Source organism: Solea senegalensis, linkage group LG11, assembly GCF_019176455.1.
Source record: "Solea senegalensis isolate Sse05_10M linkage group LG11, IFAPA_SoseM_1, whole genome shotgun sequence".
Lineage (NCBI taxonomy): Eukaryota > Metazoa > Chordata > Actinopteri > Pleuronectiformes > Soleidae > Solea > Solea senegalensis.
Window position 1 is genome coordinate 10,611,559 of NC_058031.1, and position 20,381 is coordinate 10,631,939.

Here is a 20,381-nt window from a genome sequence, read left to right on the forward strand (position 1 = left end):
TGCCTATAACTTGACCTAACCTAATTCTAACCTTAAAACCAGGTCTTAACCCTGAAAAGGCCATTGTAAGGGGTGACAGAATGTGAGGACCAGTGAAAATGTCCTCACTCTGTATGATTCTGTTCGTTTTTTGGTCCTCAAAATGGCACCCATACAAGTATACACACACACACACACACATAGGTGTGTGTGTGTATAATGTATTCCCTAGCCCCTTAACAATGACAACTAAATGCCTAATCCTAACCCTTAAACCAGATTTTAATCCTCAAAAAGCCCCTTAAAGTTCCAAAGGTTCGAAAAGGTTAAGCTACAACATTCCACAAATAAAACAATATCACACATCAACTGCTCTCATCATGTTGATTCATTCATTTATAAAAATACTCAGCTTTGAATAGTCATTTTTGTGCAATGATGCCAACTCCACACTGACACACACACACACACATTGATTACCAGATTTACATCTACCATCGCCTCTGAACAAACCCAGCATTATAGTGTGAACAAAAGTAAAGTTGACCTTTCAGACAATGTTTCCCTCACTTCACTGGAATTTAAATGACATTCTTTGTGTTTGTGCGGCAATGTAAGAGTGCACCTCTAAGTTTTTGTCCTCCTTATGTCACATGCACATGTCGTTTTTGTGTTAAAGTCAGTTTTAAGGTGAGCACAGGGGGAAAAAAGAAGATAAAAGTGAACACAGTGTAGTGCCAATCTTATAGCTGATCATTCTGCTGGTGAACTGAAATACAGCAAAAAATACAGACACACACATACACACGCAAATCTAAGGTAGATTTCATAGGACTTGACATTGTGCTTCACATCTGAATAACCCTTGAAATAGATTATACATCTTTCACCTCAGGAAACAAACATGTTAACACTCTACCATAAACAACAACTCACAGGCCTAAACTACTCCAAGTGTCATGTGAGCCAGCTGAGCTGCTGATGACCAATGGCGCCTCCTGCTGGAGTAAATGGAAATTGCAATATTCACATTCATTTACTACATGAGTGAAATTGTTTTGTTTCGCAAATTAGATAGAAAAAACAAAACCATTATATAGAGTTTGCATTTAAGTCTTTATTATATACTCTTTCTCTGAGCAAGCACCAACTTCTTGACCTGTCCATGTCCCTGTCCCTGTATGTTGGGCCTGTCCAGCATCAGTACAGAGTACAGTCCTGTTTCTCAGAGTGTCAGCAGAGCTTTGCTGATGGAAGAAGGTTTTAAAAGGTTACTTATCGTCCTACATCTGTGTTTGTGCCTCTGCGGCTGTTGAATTTACCTGCACATGATCGATGAAGATGTTGTTTTTATTCATGTGACGATGAGTAGTATGATGGGAACAGAAGTGTATTAGTTCTGCAAACATTAGAAATAAAGACGAGAATTATTATGAATAATACTTGGTTATACACTACAGTGTCAGCTCACTGTGTTTGATGTCCCCGCTGGGATCTGTGTGGGTGTGGAGTTGATTTAAAGGGTGAAAAGTCAACAATTTTTTTTTTTTTTTCTGTGTCAACAAAAGTGTTGTCTTACTGGTTCAGTCATGTGATCGAGTGCTTGCAACCTCTCGATGTATAGTCATTAAACCTGACACTGTTTTGTTTATGGCTTAAAAAAATGCCCACATGTTATGAACATTATACACGGTCTCCACTAGGTGGTAGTATAACGCCTGAGTGAGGTTTTGACAGCAGTTGGAGTGCCAATATGTCGTGTGGGACAAAATAAAACAAAATAAACTTTTATATGTGAGTTGTTGTAAAAGTGGGTAACACTGTAGGGGCAAATTTGAGCCTGAAAGGGAGGAGGGCGTCAGTCTGACAGCGAGAAAACACGCACACACACTCAAGCAGAGACGCTCTCAAGCCACTAGGAGGAGCTCCTGCGTTCAAAATGGGAATGCAGCTCGAGTGTGTGCGCGCGCGTGAGAGTGACAGAGTGAGTGAGAGAGAGCGAGAGTGAGCGAGAGAGACGATGGGAATGTAGAGTATCTCCGGCTGGGAAAGCTAAGGCTGTCCGGTCAATTTCGCAGTGTTTTTCCTCGCCTCCCTCTGAAACAAATCCGCTTCCAGGCGCTCGGACCCGCATGTGAAGCGTGTGAAGGCGGCTGCGTGAAGACTGGGGACAGGGGGTGAGCCGAGCTGGAGCTGAACCGGGGCTCCACTGCAGTGTTACAGTGTTACCCCTGTAACGAGGATATTCTGTCCAATGGTGAGTACACACACACTGCCCTTTCGCGCGGCTCTGTTGCTCTCAACTGCTCTGCACAATGTTAATTCGATGCAGGTCGAGTCCGCTGTGAAACGCAGTAAGAGGATACAGCACAGCAGTCGGAAAAAATGCCAGCAGCTGACTTGTAGGCTACAGTGTTGCTCTGTGATGATTTCAGCTCTACACTGAAGAGTCTGTGACTGTTCTGCAGGACTGAGCTCTGCTGCTCCCTGTGCAGGCACATTCATTTACACTTTATCATTTCTGTGTGTGTGTTTCAACATGACATTTGAGCTGAAGCAACAACGATGAGGCCGGTGAGCTAAACAGTTTGCCCTGCATTTTCACCATCTACTGTCTCCTCGTCCAGTGACCTGTTTGGGGTCTAAACATAATGACGTACACCTTCAGATAGAGGCAGATATGCCCAGTGTGTGTGTGCGTGCGTGCACTGGATCAGTCCTGTTAACAGGACCCCTGCCCGCACATCCCTAAGATATCAGGAGGCTCTACTGTAGTTGCCTGATTATGTTGCCTATCTTTTCCTCCTGGTCAGTTGGTGAATACTGTGTGTGTGTGTGTGCTCTGCACACTTTCTTCTGACTTCTCCATGTGTATGTTCTGTGGTTCAAGAGGCTACATTTCTGTTATGTAATGGCTACGGCCTCTGCCCTCAACAAAAGTGCATGAGCTTACACGTGTTTCTGTAATGGCTAAATATCATCACCATCCTCCTCTTCTTCTGTCAATAGTATAGGACAAAACACTAAAAATATATGAGGCACATTTTTTAAAAGTTGCATATACTTAAAATGTTAAATTCAGATAATACGACTAACGTGTGAGAAATTGAAATGCCTGCTGCTGGTCAGCTGTCAGTATAGTTATTAAAAATAGAATACAACACAATAGAATAGTATAGTGTCACAACAATACAACAAAATTCAATAATGGTTATTGCACTTAATAAGAATTGTTTTGAATGTGTATCAATTCTATGGATTTTTCAGTGTCGGCCTCTGATGGCCCTGCAGGGAAAGAATCCCTTCATTAGTCTGTTTGTGCGGCTTTTGGTGATACAGACAAAAATGTTAATCGGTCTGCACGGAAACATAAGTGAAAGCATCGCCATCTCCCCGAGTTCTGACTTCAGTCGACCCATATGTGCTCCACATTCTGTACTGTCTGGCTGATGCAGGCGTGCACAGATTGTATTACATAAGAGTCTGACCTCTCATAAATATATCGAAGGTGAGTCCAAGACTAAGGTTAATCCTGCAGGACGAGCACAAGGTGAACATGGTCGCATGCTGACATTTGCTTACAGAGCCATTTGTCCAGTATGAAGCAGTATGCTGAGTGTTGTGCTGCGTTATTATTAGAGGGGGTTGAAGAGAACCAGCGTAGTAAGAGTGTTGTCTTTTTTAATAAAATAATTGATTTTAAACACAATATGTCAAACCTGTTATGTGTTTGAAGCCGTGGTTGTTGAGCAACTCCCATTACTGCTGCTGATTATAAACATGACCATGTGTGTGGTGCATGCACACTCTCCACAGTGTTTGTCTCAGTTCAGTCAGCCTGGCAGAGATTTGCTTATTAAGTTTAGAGGTTAGCAGTGTCCTTGACATGTGCTGCCAGAAGCCAGCTACACTGAGTCATCAAAGCTAATGGGGAAGCATGGACAATTTAATCTGGACTGGAGAGTTCTTGATCTCTGATGGTGCCCACTCACAAGGCCTTTGTTGTCAAATAGAGCACACCCACCACTGCCCACTCAAGATGTTAGGTGCAGATTGCAGTGATAGAGCAAGCACCAGCAAGAATTATTCATCTCCCCTAAAATGATAAATGAAATGTTCAAAAATCCACCAATCAGTAGAGACTTTGTTGAAACTGGACTTATTTCAAACAAATCTGATGAGAGTGGCAGCTTCTCCATAACACGAGGGAGTAATTGAAGGAGAGTTTGATGTCGAAATCCAATGTTTTCCAAGCTAAACAGCAAATAATGTCCATGGAAATACTGACACAGGCTGGTGGGGGTGGTAAATGGCGAGAACAGGACATAAAAATCATTTATTTGATATATTTTTTGCAAATCCCCGCCACCAGGTCAAGGGCTGGGGTATCCGTGAGCAAGGTATCCAATCCCTGTCGCTCATTGTTAATTGGACAGTAAAAATTGACCCCAGCCACAGGGCGGGTCACATCCAGTGGATAAATGGGAGGATTGCATCCGGCATAAAGATCTCTGCCAAATCTCTGCCAAATGAAATATGTGGATCATTCGCTGTGGTGACCCAGAGAGAGGGAGAAGCCGAAAGACGTAAGAAGAAAAAAGAAGGTGTTTTAACATTTTTTTCCAGGAAAAGCATGCGTTTCCGATCAGAGTGACGATCTCTCTGTTCAGCTCATGTAAGTGAGGACAGTGTGACAATGAAACAACAGTGCCATTGTCTCAGACATCGATTATCTAACTTTCTGCCAAAGACACAAACAAGCAAACACATCAATAAACACAGGTCGGCAAAACAAATGTATGATTTGATCGATGTTGATGTATTTATTCATGGAGATCTTTGTCCTCAGCTTGCCTTTCCCCAGGCAAAGTTTGTTTAACAACAACATGTGTATTGTGTTTTCCCAGGAATACAGGTGGGCTTTAGAGGAACTAGGTGGTGTGTAGTGCTAACACACTGACTGTGGCCCAAACGCAGACACACCTCGGATGCCTCCGGCCAGTTTGAGCTCATGGTGTGTGCTCGTCTGGAAAAACTAGTGGCCTGGCCAAACAGCGCGTTGTTGCTACCCACAATAAAGCCCACACAGGTGAGAGGATCCTCCAAAAGCCCCTCTGGCTTGCAGGATATATTGTTTACATTAAAGATATAACATGTAACATTTCTGCATTAAACCATCTAAAAACGACAAGAGTAATGTTTTTGAGTAGTGTAGTGTGTACTGTCTCTGTTAAAATCTCCCATGCAAACTCCGTATCCGAATATGCAAATATTCATGTATTGGCTGTGTTGTCTTTTGTTTTGAATTTTATTGTATGTATTTGTCACTATTGGATCATGACTACTCGTTGCCGTCTGCACATTTTACCGTCAGAGCTCTCCATGTAAATCACAAAAACACGGGGTGGGGGGTGGGGACAACAATTCCCATGATTCCACTCTGGTGAAAGACCCCTAAAGGCAGGATTGACATAATGTGCATTAAATGCACTAACATTGCTGTATGTTTTTTTTGTGATTATGTTTTGTCAGGATGTCGTGGGCCAGAGGCCTCTTTGTGGGCAGAGTCGATGATCGAAAGACGGCATGGGGAGACCGCAATGGCAAGAAAAGAAAGGACAGCTCATCGCTGTGCAGTCCACGTTACATGAGCTGCCTGAGAGACCCTGAGGACCTGGAGCACCCAAATGTGGCACCTCAGCATTACCACTGTGCTGCGGGCGCCAGTGGGGGCAACTTTGGCTTGCGCTGCGGCTGGCAGGAGGACCACTACGGGAAAAGGATGGGTGCCGGTGGAGATCTGGGTCTCAAAGCTGTGGACCTGGGCTTTGAAGACGGGGAACTGAAGGGAAGGAAAGAGGAGGAATTGGGGGAATTAGCAGAGGGCGGCTGCAACACAATGACTGCTGCAGACTGCTGGATGCGGATTATGTGGGTTTTCCAGTCCAAGAAATTTCAGTCGAGCAAGCTGGAGCGCCTGTACCAGCGCTACTTCTTCAGGCTCAACCAGAGTTCTCTGACCATGCTGATGGGGGTGCTGGTTGTGGTATGTGGGGTCATGGTCACCTTCCACTCCATCCACACAACCCCTGATGTGGCCTACGTGTCAGTGCTGTGTGTAGCCATGGCTCTCTTCCTGGCCATGATGGTGGTGTGCAACCGTAACGGCTTCCATCAGGACTACATGTGGATTGTGAGCTACCTGGTGATCGGGGTGCTGATAATAGTGCAGGTGTTTGGGGTGCTGATGGTGTTCCCCCGCAGTGCCTCAGAGGGCATCTGGTGGACGGTCTTCTTCATCTACATCATCTACACGCTGCTGCCAGTGAGGATGAGAGCGGCTGTGCTCAGCGGAGCTGTGCTGTCCATCATACACACTGTCACCGCCTGGCAGCTCAACCAAGAGGACAAGTTCATTTTCAAACAGGTAAGTGAAAGCTTGAATCGTTCACCTGGTGTAGTGGTTAGCACTCTTGCATTTGGAGCATTTTTGCATGGAGTTTGCATGTTCTCCTTGTGCGTGCGTGGGCTTCCTTCCACAGTCCAAAAACATGCAATATGGGGATTATGTAAATTGGACTCTCTAAATTAACCATAGGTGTGATAGTGATGAGAGAGTGGGTGGTTGTTTGTCTATGTACGTGTCCAGGGTGTACCTCGCCTATGACCCTATGTCAGCTGAGATTGGCACAGCTCCCCCCGTGACCCTCATGTGGAGTATAAAGTGGTAGAAGATGGATGGATGGATGGATTTTACTCAGTGATATGAGCATGAAGATGGTAAACAAAGATTCGGTCCAATTATCACTTTTCATTTTTTTTGTGCCATATAATTGGAATACTGAGTATTTGGGTTTGTACACAAGCATTGGTGAATGTGTCACCTTTGACTGTGGGAAATGATAAAGTCCATCTAAAGAAAAAAAAAAAAATCTTTTTGCAACACCTGATAAATGTGCTTTATCGCACTGATGCAGAATATCCAATATTTCCTCAAAGCATTCCTGTTCACTGATTTGCAACATTGCCCACAACAACTTGACGTATTAATGGAATGGTTACCTCAGTAGAAATGGTTTAAAACTCTGTGGTAACAGAGATTGGAAATTGTAGCCACCTTTTATTCATACATTTATAACTTTTTAAAGGAAAGGTCCAGATTTTGTTTGATTCTGCCTTAGCAGTTAGACCTGAAACTGAATGTGTTGGGGATACATTCCAATGTTTATCTAATTCCCTAAAAGTGATGTAGATTTGTTGTAAAATTCACTTTAAAGACAGTAACTTAAGAAGATACCACTTGATTTGTGGACCTCATATTGCAATGTCGTCACAGTATGTATGAACTAAGACATGGGCATGTGTCGATGGTAAAACAACCAACACAATGTGAATATGTTATTTATATATATGTATATATATATATATATATGTCAGATTAGTTTTGGCAAAACAAACCTTGAAACCAGAATTTCATTCTCCCTTTTTCTGTCCTTCTTGGAGATGACACAACCAACTGTTAAACTGAAAGTGGACATACAGTATTCATGAGAAAGCAATTCACATGTCCCAGACTCGTGTTAGTCAGGGCCCACGATTATCACCATACAATTGAGCACAATGTTGTTACTGTATTCACTGGTGGAAACGCCCTACTTTCTGTCCCCATCAATATAGGACAAACATTGTACAGACTCCTCAACCACTTTTCCGTGTCAAAGGTGTCGTGCTAAAAGTAGATGGTGCCATTAGATCTCAGCAGCTTTTCAAATGAGATTTTTAATGAGCCTATGTTTTGTGCTGTAGGGCAGCTATGGGCATCTCTGTTGGGGTTTGTGGAAGGTCATCTGGGTTGAATGAGCCCATTTAGCTACAATGTGATGGAATATCATGATAATGTAGCATAGTGCCATTCATGCCACAGTACTAGAAAACAAGGAGGCAATTGTATTAAAATGAAGCAGGGTGGGGTGGGACACTCGGATTATGCAATGAATTTGATGGAAAACAGAATGATTACTTCTTCATATTGGAAGCTGTGGGAAAAAAAAATTATAAACAGAATTACACATAATAGCCACCGACGTGCTGGAAACAATGATTCATTAACGGGTATTTTTTTTCCTGTTTATTCTTTCTGTATGTGTTTTCATGAATTACACTTCAATTCTCCTATAACATACTGTACAATGTGTTGATTTTTAAGAAGCGACATCCTCAACGTGCTGTCTCGACCTAAGACCGTACAAAACTCTAGCCTGTTACATTTACTCTGATATACCACAGAGGATCAGAGAAATCTGAAGAGCCGGTATCTGAGGACATTTTGACATGTCACAGACAGAAAAGCACAATGGTAGCTGAATTCAATTTAGCTTCTTAAATTTCAGGGTCTTGGCATTGTGTGTGTGTGTGTGTGTGTGTGTGCACTGTCACACTGATGTTCCGTATTGGGACACTTAAATAGAACAAATCTCAAAATTAATTGTATGTGTTTTAATGAAGAATTTCAGTGTCCTATTGTTGAGACGTTTTGTTTTTTTTGGTCAAACAGTGAATACAGAAAGAGAATAAACTCCAAAGGCACACATATGGCTTGGCCTCAGATCCCTGTAGAAACATGTTATTGGCATTTCTCTAACAAACATTGCTGTTAAGCAACCAGATGAATGTGGAGCCACTCTGATTAAGGCAATATTGACATAACTCTACTGGTCCAGTGAGCTTGTGTGGTAAGTGCCCATGCCCCAGAGCAGACAGGGTGACTTCAGGCACACTGGACTGTTGCCTCTATGTACTCCAACCCTGGCTGGTTGCGCTGGTCTTGTGATGATGGCCTGCTGCCATGTCTGAGGGCCGATAGACCTGCAATCATCTTTGTTCCAGTTGTCTGAACAATCAATAGTCGTGACATCTTTCATAGGTTTTCATTCGATTCAGCCTAGAGAGTTGGTCTGTTACTTGGGTATTAAGTCGAGATGAAGGGCATGACGTCAGTTTATTGTTTAACGCCGTTATCAACTAAATCACAATCAGTGTATCACGTGGGGGCCATCTAGAGGAAAAAAAGCGGGGGGACAAAAACTTTTTTTTTACTCACGAGTGGGCAATGTGAGCTTAAAATTATAATGCAGTATTCACAATTAAGATATTTATGATGATATTTCGTAGAATTTCAACGTAAAAGTGTTTGTTTTGATATGGAATGATGTATACTTCACAATAGAAACATACAGCTATTATTATGTTTTCATCATAACATGATATTATGTGGTTAGGGTAAGGGTTAGGGCCAGTATGACACTTCTGCTTTAAGGTTACAGTTAGACATGACCTGGTTATGGTTGAGGTAGGAGAAATGGATCAATGTGAATTACAGATCTATTTTTAATTATGTTAGTGGGGACTCTAACAGTGGAGAGCTCTGTATATAGACTTGTAAACATTTTGTTTTTGCATTTCCTACTGACGGTTTATTTTAGAGGTTCATAAATAGTGGCTATTTTTTATGAAGTGAATCTATATATGTTTTTACTCCTAAAGTAACATTATGTACTTGACATGTCATTTGTTGTGGTTTACTGTATCTTAACTGTCAGTGAGTTTGTCAAGCAGCTGGCTTCTAAATCATATTCCTACAAAATGCATTTACATGAGAAGAAGAAATATTCTGTGAAAGAAAGTCACCTGGTCAAAGTCATGGCTGGCCAGAACCTGAAGAGCCTATTTTAAAGATGACATTTCCCTAATCAATGCAATAACTTTATTTTCTCCACCTATGCAAAGTAGATAATAATAATAATAACAATAATAATAATAATAATATCTACTTTGTATAATAATCTGTAGATAAAACCTTCAGATCTCAGTTTCAACAGGTATTTCACAATCTGGCTTCAAGCATGAATACAGAAGGACTCCATTCAGTCTGTCACACCCACTGTGATAGTCAGCTCTCTTTCTGGTGTCACTTGGCAAAAAGCTCCCCTCTTTATGGGAAAGATGGTTTCTTCTTTTGGGGCCTCATCATCTTCCAGCTTTTGTGTCCCAGTCCTGTTTTCCCTTGAATCTTCCCCCTGTAGAGGTGTTTATGCAGAATCAGAGCAGAGAAGATGAGTAACTGATGATGGCAGGGACAAAAATGGGTCTTTGTGAGCTGGTGTGTGTGTGTCTGTGTGTTGGTTACGGTGGTGGTCTAGGGAACACCACGGATGGAGAGTGTGAAATAATGCTGGGCTGATGTACCTCACTGTAAAAGAGCTGCCAGTCTTTTCTCTCTTTTCTCATTCAACTTTCCTCCCTGAGTCATTCCACTCTCGTGTAATCCCTCACAGATCGAGTGGCCTTTTATTTCACAATGCGCTGAGGTCGAACTCACACTACTCATGGGGATTGTTTCCTCAGATCTCAATTTTTCAGTGCTCTGCTCTGAAGGGCCTTCTCAGACAGCTGCAAAGAGATGAAGGTATCACTGTTCTCAGGAAGTTACACCGCTGCTGTTCACTTCAAGTGCCTCCTTTATGCTCTGACAGAGACAGAGTTCAGTAGGATCTCATTCATCTGCTCTCTAGATTAACAGAGGATGAGGATGTTGAAGAGGTGGATTGAAACAGTAGAGGTGGCTGTAAATTGTCAATCTGAGTTTGAACCCTAGTTCGATCTGTGCTTTTCTGAATGGATTTGGCATGTTCCCCTGCTCCTGCATTAGTTTTCTCCTGGTTATTCAGTCCCCATCTACAGTCCATGCCTTAACCAGTGACTCTAGATCTGTGGTTCCCAAAGACTGGGCTGGGACCCACAAATCGCTCGGGGGAAATTTCTTTGGGTCAACAAATATGTCAAATTTTCCAACCTTTATATTTAAATAAGTTATAGTAAATAACATGAAATAATCTCTTGGAAACAATTAATTTTACTAAATCAAAATTATATTAGCTGTTGCAGTCATATTATGCACAAAAGTTGTCCATCTTTAAAAGTGAAACACTGTGTTGCTCTTCAGTGTGAATGTGTGTGCATGTTGTCAGGGTTTATCATCAGCAGTAATTTATAGTATTTTAGCATTTTAGGTAGTTTGTGCTTGCAGTCATAGTTTTCATGTCAACAAGCTATCTGTCACCAACAGTTAATGCCTTTTTGTCTTTATGGGAGGATATATATTTCAATCGCCCAAAATATCTACCCAACTGTTTAAACAAATTCAGGTTACAACACCAGAGATTGTAAGTCCCTGCTGCTTTAACACAGGCACAGAAAGTTCCCTCCATGTTTTCTTTGTTGTCAATTTTTCTTACACTTCATCCTTTTCACTGCATTTGGTTTAAAAGTTTGCTGCAGGATAATGTTGTATGCCATTGTACATCCAAGTCGCGACAGTTGGCAAAAGACCAACAGTCTCTTGAACGGAAGAATCCAACAAAATCTATCCGATGACATTAGTGTCATCTTCACCACAAAGAGCCAACAGGCTATGTTCGATGAGCTCCTCACACAATGTTTTTAGCCTTTAGTGGAACCATGCAATACTCCCTAAAGGACACTTATCATCATACATTTATTACCCTTTGTATTCTCATGAGTTTGGCCGAGTACATAATAAGGCGTGGTATTCGAGATTCACCCAAATCAATTGCATTGGACTACTTTGATCCATTTAACATTTAATTTAATTTAACTACATGGTTGACATTTGGCCCTGTGTATTTCTATAACCTAAGGATGAGCAGCTGTGCATCCATACATGTATGCTTATATGAATAAAAGGGATTATGTTACTTACTGTGCCATTGTTTAGTGCTAAGAATCTATGTCTAGCCGGCATGTAAGGTGTCATACATGGATTAACAAGGAACCAAACAGAAGTTTTGTGTGCGTGCAGCAGGGTATATTTGGATAACCCCATCCCATCTGGAGTCTACTGGAGAGGAGATATTCACAGACTGGTTAAGACGAGAGTGAAGTCTTCAAGGTAGATCTCGTCTGTGCTTTTGTTATTATGTGTTGATCTAGAGGAAGAGGAAAAACCTGTTCCTTTGGCAGATTGTTATGGGGTCAACGAACTGGGGACAATTGGAAACAAACTGATCCCTTCACTTAAGACTCGTGGAAAAAGGTACCAATCAATGAAATGTCATGACCAGCATGACCAAAGCATGCATAATGCTCTTAGAACATTGGTGTTGCACATGAAAAACACGGGAGCAGGGCCGCACAGGCTACAATGACCTTTTATGCAGTTATTTGTGACGCTTTTTGGAAAGTATGACAACAGCTGTGTCTAATACTCACACACATTATAGAGTGGTTTTGCCATTAAAGTGATTCTGGGAAGTGATTCTGAAGAATTAAAAAAAGACACAGGTTTCATTCTTCTGAAAGTACACGGTGAGGAATAAAAACAGATCTTGACACGACGTCACCCATAAGAATATGGACTCCCATTTTGAAGCCTCCAAATCTTGATTTGGCTCTGCATGGCCGTCACCTGCAACCAGGCTCACACTGGACAAAATTAGCCGTCAGTCATTCTGGTGTCCCCACTGCAACGTGGAGTTGTCCCTAGTGGCTATTCCATAAATTCCCATGTCCCGACTGGAAATACTTTGTCCATTTTCGTATATGGTTACACCACAGAGACCATGAGAAGCAGAGGGTGTGACCTGTGTCTGCTTGTGTAAAAACTCATGCTGTCTTATAGCTGTACTTAGCTACTATCAAATGGTGAGAAGGTCCCACTATCAGGTATTCTGGGTGCCAAACAATGCAGCGGCTCAAACAATAGATCTCCCCTTTGCTCTCCCCACCTCGTCCTCTCTCAGAAAGGGAGCAAAAGCTTTTGACTCATGCACTTATTGAATTACAACCTGAGGCAATGATACAAACCTGGATAACTTTCACTACCATGAGTAGTTAGGATTAGCGATAAGCAAAATATTGCTCTTGAAATACAGCAAATGATAAGGGATATAATAGCCTGGCTAATAATAGCTGTGTGAGTTGGGGATGAGGAAGTGCAGGATTCTAATAACAGCTGAGCTCATGTTTTACTAACAAATTGGCTCTCTGCAAAAGTAAATATAGCAATTTAAGCCTGAATTGCCATGGCAGTCATCCAATAGATATATATATATATATATACATATTTTAGGAGTCCATTAACAGTGTTACATGTTGATCAGTGTGGCAAGTAAGCCCCCGCGCTTTTGTGGGTAGTTTTACTCTGGATCCTGCTGAGTGTAGAGCACCTTATCCTAGTGCTGGTGACAGGAAGGTGAATGGCTCTGTGTCTAAGGTTGCTGTCATCCAAGCCAGCTGTCATGTTACCCTGCTTTTCCAGTTACCATTACATAGTTAAAACAGTGGCAACATGTGTTAAGCTGGAGTAAGAATGTGCGACTGGAGTAAAGCCGATTAACAAATGTGTTTACACTGGAATGTAAAATTGTCTGCACAATGCTGAATGAACCTCTGCAACTTATTACATGGAATAAGCAGGCCATTGTCATGATTTTCCCCAATCAGTGTAGAAAGTTTAAAGCGATGACTCTTCGTTTATCTTTATCACGTATTTGAACAATGTCACATACAGTACAACAACAATCCACAGGAAGTTGCACTCAGTCATGTGTCTTTGCAGATTCACCATGTGCAGTAAGTGTAAAAAGTGTGATGCTTCACAAATCATTGCCTTTATTTCTTCACCATAAAATATAAAATCCTTGGGGAGGGGGTTTCTTAAGTTCTCTGCCATTTCTCTGTTTGAAAAAAAGATCTAAATGTCGAGTCTTTGTTTTGGGTGTACTGAGACATATAGCCTACTATACAGTTCAGCCTGTAGCTTAAAACCATGGGTTGAAACTCTACACTCGTGCTTTTATTCACATGAAATGCTGATGATGGTTCAGGCTTTACAAACAGTCGGCCCTGCAGGTGGATGTGTTACATGCATGAGTTCAGCCAAGTCAAAATGTTAGCCTAAGCAGTCGCCAAACTCTGCTCATGTTCCTACTGTTTAAACTATAACCTGTTGTTCTTGTCCCAGCTATTGATCTGTATGCTTTATAGTAAAAGTCAATATTGTGTAGGGCTGGGAGGCAGAACAGGGAAGGACAGTGCCTAAAACTTTGAAGTGACTGGTGCTTAAATTACTGCACAGTGTAGTCACAAGCCCTTGTGTGATTTTTAATGGAGATCAAACATCTGGTCCACTCACGCAGTCTCACTTAATGCACTTTAATGTTCCCTCTTTTAATAATGTCTCTCACTGTTTAGAGATTAAACGTTGTGTTACAACAGCCTCTGTCAAAACAAAATGGTGGCCTCGGTTTCACATTGTACGTTGTGCTTAAAAGGAGATGGAGGCTGAAGTTGGAATTCCTGGATGTTTAGCTCACAGTCACACAGTTCAAGGACTGGACTCTCTCACACAGTCCAAGTCAACGAGAAACGCCAACAAAGGAATGAATGTTGCTGGTCGGCTGGTTGGTTTGTTAGCCTAATTAAACCGAATCTTATGTTCGTGTCGCTGCAGGGCTGTAATTGCCTCTGTGCCTGTGAGGGTGTGAATGGGCAGGAAGTGAAGGGTTAGTGAGTGCACAACTGGAGGGAGAGTTTTGTGTCCAGTCCTGACCCCTCCTTCCCTCCCCTCCTTCCCTCCCCCTGTCTGTCCAGCCAAATACTGACCCCGCACCACTGAGCAGCCAAAACCACTGACAAAACAGACATGGATTTGCATCTTATCACAGCTTTGTGTGTAATGCTCAGCTAACGCAATGCTGTGTTTCAATACATATTCTAATGGTTATTAATTTATTCATGTTACCTGCTGAGTAATAATTCAAATGAGGAAGTGGGGGTGGAGGAGCAAACACCACTGACTGGTGCTGTAATTCATGCTGTTATGTTCAGCAAACAAATGGGAATGAGAGACACAAAACAGAGCTGAAGCAATTGCTCGATTTATTGGTTCATTGGTGATAAATCTGTGTCAATTTGTTTTGTAGATTTCTGAGCAAACTTTATGTTTTTCAATATTTTACTTCATCCTCCTTTACTGAACTTAAAATCTCTCAAAGCAAAATAAATTAAAAAAAAAGTTCAGATCATTTTAAATGACCTGCTTGTTTCTCATTACACAATAAACTGTAAACATAGATGGTCTGTTAGCCGAAGGCCATAGATTTAATTTGCTTAGGTTTGGATACCTCTTGGTCCAAACAATCTATTTAAAGTCTTCCTTTAGGATGTTGGCAATACTTGGGACATGAAATTTATAGTTATTTTCAGCACTAAAGCATGAAACAGATCCTTGGTTAAAGCAGGAGGTGAATCAGCGTGCATACACTTTATCATGCTTGAAAACTTGAGGTTGCACATCCATTTATGTAAGATCATTTTGTGGTTGTTTCTTTACATTACATTACATGTCATTTAGCAGACGCTTTTATCCAAAGCGACTTACAAAAGTGCATTTAAACATTTGGGTACAAATAAGAGCTAGAAGTAAGTAAGAGCTTCAAGTAGATCAAACTATGAAGTGCTAGTCATAAGTGCGATATACAAGTTTTTTGTTTTTTTTTTTGTTTTTTTTTGTCGTCTTAGTCGAGGTAGAGTCGTGAAATAGTGTTTCTCTATTTCATGGGAACAGGAAATTATAGGAAATAGGAAGAAATGACAAATGTCCCTGAACAGACCTTAACTGAAGATGTTGCTTATAATTCAGAGTAAGTGAGCCACCATAAGAGAGTAATACATGATAAAACTACAGTCAGACAAATTATATTTGTGTTGTTGTCCACTATGTTTGGGTCTCTCTCTCACACACAAGTACAGAGGTTAGCTCAGCCATTGTTCTTCGGACAATGCATTGGTTTTCATTCATTTAGACAGCCTGAGCAAACCGTTATCAGTAACCCTAACCCAACCACAATTCAAATTTCAGTCCTAAACTTAAGTACCTCAGAATGAGGTTCTGCCTCATTAGGACCAAGCAAAGGGAAAACAATCATGGCAGCTAAAAGCATCGTGACCTCTGTAACTGTTGAACTTTACCCTGTTGAGAAAATGTGGAGTAGATACATTTTAGCTGGTTACTCGGTAGATTTTCCTCTTGTTTGGCTTTAATGCAGGATCTGTTTGTCTGACAGTTGTGCAGACTTAGTCCAGTTCCATTTAGCTTTATGGAATTTGCCTCATTTTCACAAATATTACATGGTGCCCTCGCTGGTTGCCTGAGACCAATTTTGGTCAAGCAATGATACAAACACGGCTCTGATTCCAAATGGCATAGATCCAAGATGGCACACATGTTCAAAATCTATCTTTATAAGGAATAGCTAATTACTCATGTCAGTGAAAGCAAATCATTGTAATCCTCAAGTAAATCAGGACTAGTGCAACAAATTGACTATTTTACCACATGTTATCTTTTCAGGCTATGATCAGCAGTGTGTGACTGCACTTTGATGTTCATTTCATCTCCAGAGGACATTTTAAAAGCTCCAGATGCCTATCAAAGGTCATGTGCTGAAGAGAAGCCCATGTCAGCTGCAGTCAACAGTCCCCAGAGCCTGTGTTGACTTATGGGATGTAGCACTCTGGCGCTTTAACATTTAAACTTCAGCTTCAGTGAAGCTCTGCATTTGGGTGATATCTAGACTTATCTTTCATTGCAGAACTTTTCAGACAGTCTTAGTGACAGTATGTCCTACCTGTACCACCGGTTACTTATCAGTGCAGAGTTTATCTCGTATCAGTGTGTTGTCAGTAGACTTAACTTTAGTTACAGATTCATCAGCATGTGACCACCTCAGCTCTGTTCAGAGACATGACCTCTACATGCGCCACTGCTGATAATCAATAGAACCAATCAGCAGTGCCATAACTTTGGTCTCTGGATGAATGGATAACCTGAGAAAAACCTGTTTTGTGCATACAAACATTCCATACTTATGTGATGTTGTCCGGTGGGATTTTTATTAAAGATGAAATGCATTTGCTGTGTGTGTGCCAAGCAGAAATCTTTTCCATCCCCTTCCCTCATTGTTTTTTTTTTTTTATATGGAATCCCTCTGACTTACTTTATAAAGCACCTTGCTGGGGCCGCACCTTATAAGCCAATGTTTGGACTCCTTTTAACTTTACTGCCAAGAGTTTCCTGCTCATGTCAATTTAGAGAGGCATGTCTTTGAGAGGCAAAAGACTGCAGGAGAAAGACATCACTGGAAGATAGACTAAGCCCCGCTAAATGGTTATAAAGAGAGTGGCACAGTGTTAAAGGTGAGGAGCTGCTTCTGCTCTCTTTACACCATATCACTAATTGGAGTGGGCGGAGTGTCAGAGCTGGCCTGGATTTGCAGGTCTGCAGTGACAGACACAACAAGCTTCAAGATCAATGAGCTTCCAGTCCAAAAAGTATCACGCACACACGTACCTGCATGGTTCACACACAAAGATTTACTCCAAAGCCTTTATGAATGCCTCTGCCTCTAATCTCCAGACTCTTTCGGGGACTAAGCATATAACTTGTGCATTAACAAAAGCTATCGCATTTCCCCACACTTGAGTTTTACCTATTCTGTGTTATCAAGCTGTTACACTGAGCTGTCACTCAAGATGTAGTCAGTGAATTGCTGTTCTCTGTTAGAAAGCTGAACGTAAAAGAAAAGAACCTCCTGATATTTTGGGTTTTTTATAACTAGACGCTGCCCTTATGCATGCATTACAACTGCAAATACAAATACATGTAAATGGTCTGTATTTACATAGCGCTATTCTAGTCTTGATGACCACTCAAAGCTGCTTTACACTACAGTTTTGCCATTCACTCACACTTTCATACAGTGCATCTATGTGCAGCGCATTTTCTGTCACTCATCTTTCATACCCATTCAAACGCTGCCGGCACAATACTTCACCGATTTGCATTTAGCTTTGTATTACTAGAGGGGTAATATTTTTGAAAAACTGTGCTTCCCAACCTCAGTTTCTCTTGAGTGGAGAAATATCTTCATTCTTTTTTTTTTGCTATGTGCCCACCAAGGCAATTTTTAGATCCACTCGTAGGGGGAATGTAAACAGTGTCCACTATCTCTGCTAACAGTTATGCTAACAGGACCAAGTGTCACTGGTGGGCATGTAACAAAGAAAAAAATGAAGATATTTTTCAACTCAGGCGAAACTGAGGTTGGGAAGCACAATTTTTCAAAAATACTACCCCTATTCTACAGTAGTAATATAAAGCTAAATGCAAACAGTGAATTATTCCTTTAAGTGTCTTGCCCAAGGACACCTGGAATGGAACCGCAAACCTTCAATTTGAAAGACAACTCGCTCTGCCACTGAGCTTCTGTCGTTGTGTGTTGCTGCCATTACTACATGTTTATTTCTGTTCAACACATTCAAACATTTTGGGCTTGTGACCATAGTTTTAATATCAGTTTGATACTAATGTCCTGACTTGGCCTGAATTCTGAGTGTGCTCACAAGGGAAGCTGAATTGTCTGAATGTAAATTAAGTCCACTGCTGAGAAGTGTGGTCTTGGGAACTGCAGGTGGCCCTGTATCTCAGACAGACCACTTAACGAAGTTATCTGGCTCACCCTGTTCACAGCCATCTGCTTGCAATTAATGTGAGCAGGTTGTATCCGAGCTATTCAAGGCTGGAGTTCCAGGTCTCCGTTGGAGATGTGTAACATTACGATGCATGGCGTGTCAGGCGTGGCCTGTTATGATTTATGATCACCATAAACTTAATCACTAATTGAGCGACAGTGCGGCACAAATCAGTGTTGCACTTAACAGCTTCTCAGCCAGGTGTGTAAAGAACATGAGTGGATATTCTTTGTTGGTTCCAACGCCTTATCTTCAATAGCCTGATGATGAGGTTCCTCGCATCTCTTGACAGGTTTGATGTGAATCCCTGAGAGTTGACTGTTTGCATCAGCCATTCTCTCTCATCCTGCATCAAGGCAAAAGTACATCTTGGTCTTTCTTTGGGAAAAAAAGAAAAAATCCATCTGGTTTGAACCTGGCTGCGTGTGTATCCCTCCAGACATAAAAACAAAGACAATACATTTTGGATGATCTCTTGTTATAATGTTGAGGGCCTGAAGCTACATCACAGATTGATATGTACCCAGTATTAATATATGATCGCTACTGCACCTGTGTGTTTATGCGTGTTTCTTACTGCTGTGCTTCTAATCTAGTTTGGATCTTTGTTTTCGGGTAGTAGAGTAACTGAGAAACCACCGATTGTCCCTTGGAACAAACAGAAAGGAATTTGCCTGCCAGTGTCCTGTGGCAAGGGTGTTCTGTTTCAAATACAGGTTGTTAGATTGTCTCTGACTTGTTGCGACAACAAAGGGTGAGCTCTTTGTATACAGTGTAAACCTTATCTCTGAACAGCCTTGCCTTCACTCTACAATTTAGCATTTTTATCTTTGGTGTTGTGATTGATGTGTGGACATTGAGTATTATTTTGATGTGTTTTTTTTTATTAATTTATATTTTTTTTGAACAAAGATATGCTTGAAAATATGTCCTAGAGACAGTCATCTTTGTTTGTGTCTCTCTTAGTCAGACTTTTTGATAAAAACAGAAATTACAAACACACTGGATTGGCAACATACCAGCCTCAGCTCAGAAATACTGATGTTGGTGATGAGATTTTTTTTGTCCTCCAGTTGCACCATGATGTTGTTCTAAAGGGATAGATTGAAATGTAGCCTTTGTGTGTGTATTAGTAAAATGCCGGCCTGTTTTTTCCTCATTATTGATGGTATAATTTTCAGAGGAAACTCTCAGCTCTCTGGTCATAGGTCAAGTGACTTTCCCAGGCTGGAGTGTGTTTCTGAACATGGAGAGGACGTTTGTGTATGCATGTCAGTGTTTTTGTGAGCAGAGGGGAAGCCCAGAGCTGAATGGCTCCATTTTTGATATTTGGTCTTTGGCTGTGGACGAGTGAAAATAGAAATCACAAACAGACTTCCACATTGGCTGAGTGCACATGTCCAGAAACACACAGGGAAACACAAAACGCAGCTACAAGGATTGTTTTTAAGGTTGATGACCTACTCAATGTGCACTATATTTCAGCTTAATTTGCTGAAGCCACAGATAATGTTGTTGCGTCTGTATTCTCAGAGCATCATTGTTCAACCAACATACCTCCCTGCACCAGCGGCTGCTTCTCTTTCTCACACTATTTTTTTAAGCTGTACATTCAAATACATTAGCAATTGCAAGAAAAAAGCTTTCTCCCTTTATGCTCCAGTTTGGTTTTTTCAGGTTCACATAATGTGTTTTCAGCATGCAACAAAAATTGTCACTTCACAAGCTGCTTTTAAGTGAATTCCATACACATTGAACAGAATAGGCCATATAAACATTTAACTCAAGGA

General features: G+C 41.3%; 1 protein-coding gene across 1 annotated transcript in view; it reads left to right on the forward strand.

Annotated features, from left to right (window-relative positions):
- Positions 1–1,984: 1,984 nt before the first annotated feature.
- LOC122777458 (adenylate cyclase type 6-like) overlaps positions 1,985–20,381 on the forward strand; it is a 33,246-nt gene continuing 14,849 nt past the window's right edge. Inside the window, exons 1-3 of the mRNA XM_044038725.1 lie at positions 1,985–2,236; positions 4,887–5,068; positions 5,512–6,406. Of these exons, the coding sequence (XP_043894660.1) occupies positions 5,513–6,406 (894 nt within the window). The 5' untranslated portion in view covers positions 1,985–2,236; positions 4,887–5,068; position 5,512. The remainder of the gene's footprint in view (positions 2,237–4,886; positions 5,069–5,511; positions 6,407–20,381) is intronic.